The sequence below is a fragment of the Chiloscyllium plagiosum genome, unplaced genomic scaffold (genome assembly GCF_037043375.1).
Source record: "Chiloscyllium plagiosum isolate Xiang-an unplaced genomic scaffold, Cpla_swu_hap1 HiC_scaffold_35, whole genome shotgun sequence".
NCBI classification, from domain to species: Eukaryota; Metazoa; Chordata; class Chondrichthyes; order Orectolobiformes; family Hemiscylliidae; genus Chiloscyllium; species Chiloscyllium plagiosum.
This window is the reverse complement of record NW_028270173.1, coordinates 59543798-59556164: the sequence shown is the minus strand read 5'-3', so window position 1 is coordinate 59556164 and position 12367 is coordinate 59543798. Positions and strand designations below refer to the sequence as shown.

Sequence of the window (12367 nt, the reverse complement as noted above, 5' to 3'; positions counted from 1 at the left end):
GATTTCCCTGCTATAGAAAGGATATTATTAAATTGGGGAGGATTCAGAAAACATTTACGAGGATGTTGCCAGAACTAGAGGGCTTGAGTTATAAGGAGAGGCTGGATACGCTGGGACTCTTTTTCACTGGAGCATAAGAGATTGAGAGGTGACCTTGTAGAGGTTTATAGCATCATGAAGGCTATAGATAAGGTAAGGTCCTAGGGAGTGTTGCTGAACAAAGAGACCTTGGAGTGCAGGTTCATAGCTCCTTGAAAGTGGAGTCGCAGGTAGATAGGATCGTGAAGAAGGCGTTTGGTATGCTTTACTTTATTGGTCAGAATATTGAGGACAGGAGTTGGGGGGTCACGTTGCGGCATGTACAGGACATTGGTTAGACCACTGTTGGAATATTGCGTGCAATTCTGGTCTCCTTCCTATCGGAAAGATGTTGTGAAACTTGAAAGGGTTCAGAAAAGATTTACAAGGATGTTGCCAGGGTTGGAGGATCTGAGCTACAGGGAGAGGCTGAACAGGCTGGGGCTGTTTTCCCTGGAGCGTCAGAGGATGAGGGGTGACCTTATAGAGGTTTACAAATTTTGAAGGGCATGGATAGGATTAATAGACAAAGTCTTTTCCCTGGGGGCAAGGAGTCCAGAACTAGAGGGCATAGGTTTAGGGTGAGAGGGGAAAGATATAAAAGAGACCCAAGGGCAACTTTTTCACGCAGAGGGTGGTACGTGTATGGAATGAGCTGCCAGACGATGTGGTGGAGGCTGGTACAATTGCAACATTTAAGAGGCATTTGGATGGTATATGAATAGGAAGGGTTTGGAGGAATATGGGCCGGGTGTTGGCAGGTGGGACTAGATTGGGTTGGGATATCTGGTCGGCATGGACGGGTTGGACCGAAGGGTCTGTTTCCATGCTGTACATCTCTATGACTCTGTGACTCGATGAATGGGAAAGATAGGGGAGTTCAAAGCTAGGGACATATTTTGAAGGTGGGAGGGGAAACTTTGTTACATAGAGGTGGTTTGTGCATAGAATGGTGGTTTGCATCACTGCATCACAGAGGAAGTGTTGATTCCAGATACAGTTACAACATTTAAAAGACATTGGTACACAAAAGGGAAAGATTAGAGGGAGAGAGGGCAAATCCAGGAAAGCGAGACTAATTTAGTTTGGAAAATTTTGGTCGGCATGGACAAGTTGGTCTGAAAGATGTCTTTCTGTGCTGTTATGACTCTATGATTCTCGAAGAAGACATGGATTTTGACCTGAATTTCAAAAGGGTGCTGCATATTTAGGAATGACAGGAAATAGGAAAAGGTGGATAGGGTGGCTCTGTTAGAGAATGATCTGCAATTTTTCTCTTGCAAAATTTTTAAATAGATCATTTGGTCCTCTAAATAATTTGTCCAAATGAACATAAATCACTAACTATCAAAATATCTGTAAAGTGCACGCACCTTCATCCTCTCCAAAGGCAAAATACCATGAATGCTGGAAAGCTGACATATCTTCAGAAACTGCTGGTAATCCTCAGATCAGGTAACATCTGTGGAGAGAGGAGCAAATTCTTTGCAACCTTAGACATGCCTGAAACACAATATCCTCCAGTTTTCAGAAGAATTCATTCAGCTGATGTGAGGTTTGCTGGATGAGAATGCATTTATTTCCCATTCCTAATTGACTTGGAGAAGTCAATGGTGAACAGCCTTCATGAACTGTTGTAATCCATATGATGTGGGACATCCATAATGCTATAGAGGAGTTGCAGGATTTTGACCAAGCAATGCTTGGCACACTTGTGCCTCAACAGTGATAGCTCGAGAATCTCCTGAAATAGTTCATTTTTCCAGCCCCACAACACTCCTCTATCCTTGACCCCTATCTTATTCCTCAGAAACATACCAACAGATGGTGTCCCCAAACCATTTGATGACTTGAGCTCCAATTTCTACTTAAGAGACCCTATCTGATAAAATTTACAGCGACTGGTGCCCAATATTCAGAAGTTCAAATCTGAGTTCTGTAGAAAGGTCACTGAACCAGAGACATTAACTATGCTTTCTCTCCACAACTGCTGCCAGAACTGCTGACTTCTTCCACCTGGTTGGTTCCCTGGAGGGTTGGTATCTGTCTGCTTCATACACCCAGAAGGGGTGGGAAGGGAATTGGAGAAGAAGATGAGGAAAGTACCCTAGCCCACAGTGGCATTGTGTGCAGGACTCTTACTGTTGGATGTGGAGTGTTTTAGTGAATAGGAACATGTCATGCTGACAAATCAAGTGGTTTGGATTCAGCTGAACAGTGAATTTATTGTGAGTTATAAAATGTACTAGAAGGTCAGTAACCAACAAGGAGCAATAATACTCAGTTCGTCAAACAAAATAACAAAACATTTCAAAACGACATGCAATGAATCTTGGAAGAGTATAAAATGAGCTTACCAGACTGTTCTTATATTGAGGTGTAATGGATCGAGGAAATTCATTTCTGGAGAGACTCAATCCCCACTCCCTCAACATACTCAGGATAGCAATCCTCCCACAGAGGATAGTACAAACATGGTATTAGTCTAACACCCATCATCTGAAGATCTCTCTATAATTCACATCCCCAACTTAAGCTGGGTCTGATTCTAACCCATACCCACTCCTGAAAGCTGGCTCACTTTACTAATACACAGATACGTATCAGGGGAAACTTCTCAGAATATTACAGACAGAAGTTTCTTTAAAATGGAGATGATGTATTCTGCTTTAGTCTGGCTCCCAACTCTGATGGTCAGAAATGCTACTGAACTTTAGTGACACAGGATAGGGGCTTAAAAATGTGTTGCTGGAAAAGCGCAGCAGGTCAGGCAGCATCCAAGGAGAAGGAGAATCGACGTTTCGGGCATAAGCCCTTCTTCAGGATAGGGCTCATTTCCATCATACAAACCGACCAATGGTTGCAGAGATCCAGTGATCGTGTGGGTCCAAGGACCAATCAGTTTCCATTCCTGGAAGACTCTCTTCCCTCAGGTGAGTTGGACAGTGTTTCCTAATTCCCAACTCCCTGCCATTTGCCCTCCATTTACCAGTTGGCAGTTAGTGTGTAAAGAAAGTCTTAATTTATTTTAAAATCTAATTATGGTATTCATTTACAATTCACTCAGTTTAAATTATGAAGTTCCCAGCCTGAAACAAGCTTTGTTATTTTAATCAAACTTTTCAGGCATGTTATGATTCAACTCCAAATCAGGTGGAACCTGAACGCAGACCTTCTGTCCAACAGGCAGGGATAACATCACTGCACTTCAAGACTATTCTAAGCATTGGCATCTAATATTGGGAAAAATGCAGTAGTCCATTTCATTTATTATGAAAAATGTATTAACAGAACATTTGATAAACAGTGTTAGGATTGGACAGTCAGCACGAATTTATAAAAGAGAAATCGTACTCAACAAATCTATTAGAATTTTCTGAGGATATAACTTCTAATAGCTTTGATCAAAGGAACTACTGGATGTCATTGGACTTTCAGAAGAAATTTGGAAAGGTCCCACATAAGAGATTAGCTTTTAAAATTTAAAGTGCATGGATTGGGTCAGTGTACTGAAATGGATAAAGACCTGGCTGGCAGACAGGAAACAAAGAGTAGAAATAAACTGGTCATTTTCAGACTGACATCCAGTGACTATTAAGGTTCTGCGCTGAAAATGTGTTGCTGGAAAAGCGCAGCAGGTCAGGCAGCATCCAAGGAACAGGAGAATCGACGTTTCGGGCATAAGCCCTTCTCCAGGAATCTTCAGGCTGATGCCCGAAACGTCGATTCTCCTGTTTCTTGGATGCTGCCTGACCTGCTGCGCTTTTCCAGCAACACATTTTCAGCTCTGATCTCCAGCATCTGCAGTCCTCACTTTCTCCACTATTGAGGTTCTGCAAGGATCAGTGCTTGGACCCCAGCTATTCACAATATACATTAATGAACTAAATGTAATATTTTCATGTTTGCACATGACACTAAGCTGGGTATGATGGTGAAGTATGAGGAAGATGCAGAGGTGCTTCAGTGTGATTTGGACAACTTTAGTGAGTGAGCAAATGTATGGCACATTAAGTGTAACGTAGATAAGTGTGAGGTTATCCATTTTGGTAGCAAAACCAAGAAGGCAGATTATTTGGTTGGCAACTGATTCAGAAAGGGAGAGGTGCAACATGATCTGTGTGTCTTTGTACACCAGTCACTGAAAGTAAGCATTGTGTGCTGGGCTTTATAATGAGGGATTTGAGTTCAGGAGCAGGAATGTCTTGCTACAATTGTGGAAGTACTTGGTGAGACCACCTCTGGAGTACTGTGTGCAGTTTTGGTCTCCCTGTGTGAGGAGGAATATTCTGGTTATGGAGGCATTGCAACGAAGGTTCACCAGCCTGGGAGGACATATGAAGAGAGACAGGACCAGTGAGGATTATAATCACTGGAGTTTCGAAGAATGAGGGAGGATCTCATTGAAACCTATAAAATTCTAACAGGACTAACTGTTAACGCAGAAAAGATGTTCCTGATGACTGGGGAATCCAGAGCCAGGGGTCACAGTCTAAGGATACAAGGTTGATTATTTAGGACTGACATGAGGAGAAATTTCTTCATCCAGAGAGTGGTATTCTCTGCCACAGAAAGTGATTGAAGCCACCACATTGAATGTTTTTAAGTAGAAGTTACGTATAATTTTTAGTGCGAAAGGAATCAAAGGGTCTTAGGTGAAAGTGGGGAGAGGGTATTAAATTAGTTAAATCAACCATGATCATATTGAATGGCAGATCAGGCTCAAAATGCCAAATGATCTATTCCTGTTTCATTCTTAATGTAAGCAAAGTTTTCCATTTGGAAGAGTAGTTGGGCTTCATTAGCAAAGAAGCTCAAATTGGTTCCTCTGTAACTGGGCCTGTTGTATCAGAAGCAAATGACCTTGTCAATTTAGAATGATTGGACACTTGAGAAAGGGGAGAAAGGAGATGATATATTCTGTTGCTTTTGATTTTTCTAAACTTTTCAGCCTCACTATTTGCTGAGAATCCGGTAAGTAATTAAGATTTATTCTATTCCTAGGATTCATCGTGGTATTGCAACTGGTGGAAAGGTTAATAAAATATATAAATGCTTACATTTTAAAAATATATAATTAAAGTCTTTGTGTTTGAATGGCCAAAACAAAGATGGACTGACAGCAAAAATAGAAATAAGCAAGTCAGATTTGTAGCCTTTACAGAGACATAACTACAGGATGACATGGATTGGGACCTGAATATTGAAAGGTACAGGATACTTTGGAAGGACAGGAAACTAGGAAAACTCTGATAATTAATTATGATATTAGCACAATATGTGGAAATGGTTTGGCTGGAAATGAGAAACGATAAAGGCAATAAATCATCTGTTGGAATGATGTACAGGTCCTCTACAGCAATCACAACAGAGTGAAGCAGAAAAAAATAAATAATGGTAGCTTGTCTGGAAGGGTTATAATCATGAGAAAATGTCAGGTGTATAAATGTAAATGGATGAGGAGTTGAGAGAATGTTTTTGGATATTTTCTTAGAATACCATGTTTTGGAGCTGACCAGCTAGACCTAGTATTGCGCAATAAGATAGAATTAATTAATAATCTTCTCGTGAAGATTATTATGCATCAGCGATCATAGTATGATTGAATTTTATATTCAGTTTTGGGAAGACAGGAATAAGACCATATTTAAAACTTTAAATAAGATCAATTATGACAGCACAAAAGTAGAACTGGATAAAGTGAATTGGCAAATCACGTTAAAGGATAGGTTAATAGAGATGCAGTACTTAAGGGGATATTTTGCAATTTACAGAATAGATATATTCCAGTGAGTAGGAAAAATTCCAAGGGATGTATCTAGTATCCACAGTTAACTAGAAAAAGCAGAAATAGCTTCAGACTTAAAGAAAAAAACATACATTTATGCAAAAACAGATGACAAGTCACAAGACTGGACTGATTATAAAAACAGAAAGAATAACAAAAAAGAGGAAAATTACATTGAGAGAAAGCCAGTGAGAAATATAAAAACAAACAGCACAAGTTTTCATTAGTATCTCAAAAGGAAAATAAAATAACAAAGAGAGCGTTGATACTATAGAATTTGAGTATAGATAATTACTAAAATAAGGAGCTGGCAGATGAATTGAACATGTTTTCACATTAATCTTCACTTTCACTATACAGGATAGCAGGAGTTACTCCAAGTCCTCTTTCACTGGCATCACGTTGCAGGGTGACTCCATTGTTGACATCATAGTCGCTCATTTCTGATGAAGAGCTTATGCTCGAAACGTCGAGTCTTGTGCTCCTCGGATGCTGCCTGACTGGCTGTGTTTTTCTAGCACCACATTCTGATCTCCAGCATCTACAGTCCTCACTTTCTCACAATCCCTCAGCACTGGTGATGTCATCACTAGTTGTTTGATGGGAGTGAAAGCTGCTTCTTGTTCTGTGTCCCACTCCCACTGAACATCCTGCACAGTGACACTGTATACAGGTTCACACTCTGAGGACTGATTGGGCAAGAACCTGGCTGGGTAGTCCCCATGTGAGTTTGTTGATGTTCCAGGAGTTCCAAAAATTGTGTGAAATGTTTGTTATAGAACTCAACAGCTTTATGGTTTTTCCATTGCATGAGTGCGTTGATGGACCAACAAATGCACAGTCTGTGTGAAAGCCTTGTCACACATCTCACACCTGAATGGTTTCTCTCCTGTGTGAATGCGTTCATGTTTGCGGAGGTTTGATGAATCTGGGAACGATTTGTCGCACACGTCACATGTGAATGGTTTCTCCCCTGTGTGAATGCGTTGATGTACATGGAGGTTTGATGAATTTTGGAATGATTTCTCACACACTTCACATGTGAATGGTTTCTCCCCTGTGTGTATATGTTGGTGCACGAGGAGGGCAGATGACTGGAAGAATGCTTTGTCGCAAGTCTGACACTTGAACAGTTTTTCGCCTGAGTGAATCCTCTGATGGACATGGAGGATTGATAATCTTGAGAATGATTTCTTGCACACTTCACATGTAAATGGTTTTTCCCCCGTATGGATCCTTTGATGGAGCAAGAGTTCTGATGACCTTGAGAATGATTTGTCACACACCTCACACCGGAATGGTTTCTCTCCCGTGTGAATATGCTGGTGTGTGTGGAGGCTTACTGACTGTGAGAATGATTTGTCACACACTTTGCATGTGAAATGCTTCTCCCCTGTGTGGATGCGTTGGTGTCTGAGGAGGCTCTCTGACTGTGAGAATGATTTGTTACACTCGTCACATCTGAAAGGTTTCTCCCCTGTGTGAATACGTTGGTGTCTATGGAGGTTTGAAAACACTGAGAATGACTTGCTGCACACCTCACACTGGAATGGTTTCTCCCCTGTGTGAGTGCGATGGTGTGTGCGTAGGTTCGATGAGTCTGAGAAAGATTTGTTACACATCTCACATATGAATGGTTTCTTTTCCATGTAGCTGTTCTTTTGTTAACATTTATACAACAAAAGTACTTTGTACGTAAAGAGATCATATCACGCTCCGGGACTCTTCAGATCCCTGGTATTTGAGCAATCTCTCACTTCCAGAATGAATCACTAGTTCATGTGGCTCAATGAATGATTGAAGCTCTCACCAAATTGGAGTCCACTCACACTTCTTCTCAGTCTCATCCTGAGTCTCATCACTTCTCCTCAGTCCCATCTCTTCAGAAAGGTTGCTTCTGATGGAAGGCTCCACACCACTGACCAGTTTCAGATCTGATGATATGTCAAAGCTCCCCTGGCCTGATCAATTTCCAGAGGATGGTTTCACTGCTGAACCTTCTCTGTGTTGAGCAATGCTGTGAAGGGACTGGATGTCTTCCCACAGTTGTGCAGTTGTTCTTTGAGTCACGGTCAGGATATATCTGTGGAATCTATCCTTCTGTACTTCCTAGTACAGTACAATCCTTCTGTAAAACAGGAAATGAAAACATGATTTCCTTTAACTCCCTCTCCCTCCTTGCTGCAGGGGCTGATTCCTCAGTTAGAGACTGTTCCACAGTGAGTGCCAGTCTGTTATTCCCTCGTTGTGTGTGCTTTGGATGGAGGGGGGTGGGGGAGACACAATGCTTTCTTTTTCCGCATTTGACTGTCACACACCCTCTGATTCTGTCAGGAACACTGATAGTGACCAAGAGCAAACAACTACTTTATTTTCTCCATTCAGTCCCCTATCTTCCTAGGTACTGTGAGGGCAATGGAAAAGACGGTCAGGAGTGTAAGATGTTTTCTCAATTCACAATGAATTCTAGTCTTGCTGGTGAAGACCAGTTTACTGTTAGAGTATATAATATAACCAACATACAAGAGGAATGAAACATCTCCCTTGTTTTCAAAAACAACTTGAAGAAAACCCACTGAACAGAATGTGTCAGATCCTCAGGAATCTAACACTTCAGTGTATCTGATTAAAAGGTTCTGGCTTATCCTGGGAAGTTAGATGCACCGTACTCTTTCTGATTGCACATCCCAATTTCAGCTATCAGCTAAGGCACTGGGCAAAACTGTCAAATGTAACCCGAGGCCTTCAGGTAAAACCTTGGAAGGAGGCATTCAAAGACATTTCAATAAATGTGTCACCAGGCAAAGCCAATGAATTTCTATGATGCTGGATTAACAATTCAGAGATTGTGAGTTCAACTCCAATCCCAGAAAGGTACGTAGATAGCGTTACAGTGATAATTTGGCCTATTTGTTTCATTTTGATGTTTATAGTTGACACAAGTATCTTCTCACTCTCCTGTATCTTACCCTATCAACAGAACCTTCTGTTCCTTTCTCCCTCGTGAGCTTATCTAGTTTCATTTAAAGATGTCTCTCCTCTTCACCTCAACCATTCTGTGTTGTGAAGGTGAATTTAATTAACTTTGGAATTTGTGGAACAGAATCAAAGTAAAATGAAGGAAATTTTCAGAATGCCCAAAAAACACAAGTAATGTCCTTCAGGGAAGGGAAGCTGCTACAACTGTCTGGTTTTATCTCCATATAACTCTCATCCCACATGATAGAGTTGACTCTGAACTTCCTTCTGATGTGGCAGAGCAAACAAACTCTCCAAAGTTCATAATAAGAGGAAAGTCAATGTGAGCTAGAGAGAGCTACAGATTGGAAAACAGCTAATGTGATGCCACTGTTTAAAAAGGGAGGTAGACAAAATATGGGGAATTATAGACCAGTGAGCTTAACCTCTGTAGTAGAGAAGATACTTGAGTCTGGTATCAGAGAAGAAATAGCATGAGCTCATGAAGGGCAGGTCATGCTTGACAAATCTTTTGGAATTCCATGAAGACATTTTGAGCAAGGTGGACAACAGGGACCCAGTGGATGTGGTGTACTCAGATTTCCAAAAGGCCTTTGACAAGGTGCTGCACAAGAGGCTGCTTCATGAGATAAGGATGCATGGTGTTGGGGTAGAGTATTAGCATGGATGGAGGATTGATTGACTAACAGGAAGCAAAGAGTGGGGATAAAAGAGTGCTATTCTGGCTGGCAATCAGTGACTAGTGGTGTGCTTCAGGATCGGGATCACAATTTATACAGATGATTTGGAGTTGGGGGACCACGTGTATGGTGTCAAAATTTGCAGATGACATGAAGATGAGTGGCAGAGCAAAGTGTGCAGATGATTGTGATTCTTTGCAGAGGAACACAGATACATTGAGTGAGTGGGCAAAGGTCTGGCAGATGGAATACAATGTTAATAAATGTGAAGTCATACATTTTGGTAGGGGTAACAGTAAAAAGATTATTACATGAATGGTAAAAGGTTGCAGCATGTTGCTATGCAGAGGGACCTGGGTGTCCTTGTGCATGAATCAAAGAAGGTTGGTCTGCAGGTACAACAAGTGATTAGGAAGGCAAATGGAATGTTGTCCTTCATTGCTAAAGGGGTTGAGTTTAAAAACAGAGATATAATGTTGCAGCTGTGCAAAGTGTTGTTGAGGCCACACCTGGAGTACTGTGTGCAGTTTTGGTCTCCTTACTTGAGAAAGGATGTACAGACACTGGAGGGGGTGCAGGGGAGGTTCACTAGTTTGATTACTGAGTTGAGGAGGTTGGCTTATGAGGAGAGACTGAGTAGATTGGGATTATATTTATTGGAATTCAAAAAGATTGGGGGGGGGATCTTATAGAAACATATAAAATCATGATTGGAATGGATAAGATAGAGGTAGAGAGGATGTTTCCACTGGCAGGTGAAGCTAGGACAAGAGGGCAGAGCCTCAAGATTAGAAGGAGCAGATTTAGGTCTGAATTGAGCAGGAACGTCTTCACACAGAAGGTAGTTAAGCTATGGAATTCCTTGCCCAGGGAAGTAGTTGAGACTACTTCAGTAAATGTTTTTAAAGTTACAGTAAATATTTTTTTGAAAAATAAAGGAATTAAGGGTTATGGTGAGAGCACGTGTAAGTCGGTCTGAGTCCATGAAAAGATCAGCCATGATCACATTGAATGGCAGAGCAGGCTTGAAGGGTGGATGGCCTACTCCTGGTTCTTATATTCTTATGACCAGTGGGGATCCACAGGGATCAGTGCTAGAATCACAACTGTTTACAATATATAACTTGGAAGAATCAAGTGAATATACTGTAACCAAATTTGCAGATTATACAAATATAGATAGAAAGGCAGGTTGAGGGAGGGATACAAACAGTTCACAGAGAGATATTGATAGGTTAAGTAAATGGGCAAAAGGTTGGCAAATACAATTTAATGTGGGAAAATGTAAAGTTGTTCATTTTGGAAGGGAGAACAAAAGAACAGAATATTATTTAAATGGAGAAAAACTGCAGAAAGCTGCAATACAAACAAATTTGAGGGTACTCATGACAAAACACAGAAAGCCAGCACACATGTATGGGAAGTGTGAGGTTACAGGGATAGGGTGGGTCTGGGTCGGATGTTGTTCGGAGTATCTGTGTGGACTAGATGGGTCGATAGCCTGCTTCCATATTGTCGGGATTCGATCATTCTATTCTGTGTGCAACAGGTAATCAGGAAGGCTAATAGAATGTTAGCCCTTTCAAGGAGGTTGGTGTATAAAAATAGAGAAGTCTTACTGTAATTGTACAAGGTGCTGGTGAGACCACATCTGGTGTGCTGTGAGTTTTGTTCCCCTAATTTAAGCAAAGATATAATTTCATTGGAGACAATTCAGCAAAGGTTCACAAGGATGTGTATGGAGGGAATGAGTTATGAGCAAACACTAAACAACTTTGGACTCTACTCACTGGAGTTTGAAAGAATAACAGGTGAAAGAGGATGCTTCCGGAGCTTGACAAGGTAAATTCTGAGAGAATGTTTTGCCTCACAGGAGAATCTAGGACCAGAAGGAATAGTCTCAGAATAAAGGGGCTCCAATTTAAGAATATTATAAGAAGGAATTTCTTCCCTCGGCATGTTCACAGGCTTTGAAACTCCCTGCTCTTGGGGCAGTGTCCTTATATATTCAAGGCTGAGATATAAAGATTCTTGATCATAAGGGAAGTGAAGGGTAATGGGGAAACTGGAGGAAAATAGACACGATGAATGCTAGATCAGCTGTGATACTACTGAATAGTAAAGCAGGTTGTCGGGGCCGAAAGCCTACTCCTGTTTCTATTTCTTTAATCAGTAAGAATTCTCAGACACTCTGCACCTCCCAGATAATGACACCTCACCTTCTCATATTCAGGAATGAGCCATCATCAAAACTTAGCCTGGAAATCAGAGGGAAATGCTTCCAATAAACACACTCAATATCCAACACATAGCTCCAGTCAAACAATTCAGCACAAAACACCAAGTAAACAGCTCTCTCAGCTGGATCTTCTCACACAGCATAAGGGACATTTCCACCCCTGACTGCCCACAGGATAATCAGACTGCCTGAAGATTGGTGTGGATATTATGGGATACAATTTGTATAAAAGCTGCTCCTTCACTCACCATCTCCTCACTTGGTTTTCAGTCCCTATAGGAAGTGAACCAGCTCTGGAAGAGGAAGAGGAGACAATGGGCAGAGAGGGTGGGCTCTCTGATTGACGTCTCTCACAATCAATTCAAATATTTCTGATTTGGAGATGGTGTTGGACTGGGGTATACATCATACAACTTCATCAGGTGGTTGTGGAGTACAGGATCGTAAGACATAGAATTTAGAGCAAAAGTTCACAGTGTGATGTAACTGAAATTATATATTGAAAAACTGGATTGTTTGTTAAGTCTCTCATCTTTTGGAATGAACATGTTGGGTTCAGTTCTTTCATATGTAAATCGCAGAACTTTTTTAAAGTTACATTCT

At 41.1% G+C, this 12367-nt stretch overlaps 1 protein-coding gene across 1 annotated transcript in view; it reads right to left on the bottom strand.

Annotated features, from left to right (window-relative positions):
* The window catches only part of LOC122541201 (uncharacterized), a 104637-nt gene that overhangs the window by 49267 nt on the left and 43003 nt on the right, over nucleotides 1-12367 (bottom strand). Inside the window, exon 2 of the mRNA XM_087979055.1 lies at nucleotides 6660-7994. Coding sequence (XP_087835181.1) covers nucleotides 6660-7515 — 856 coding nt within the window. The 5' untranslated portion in view covers nucleotides 7516-7994. The remainder of the gene's footprint in view (nucleotides 1-6659; nucleotides 7995-12367) is intronic.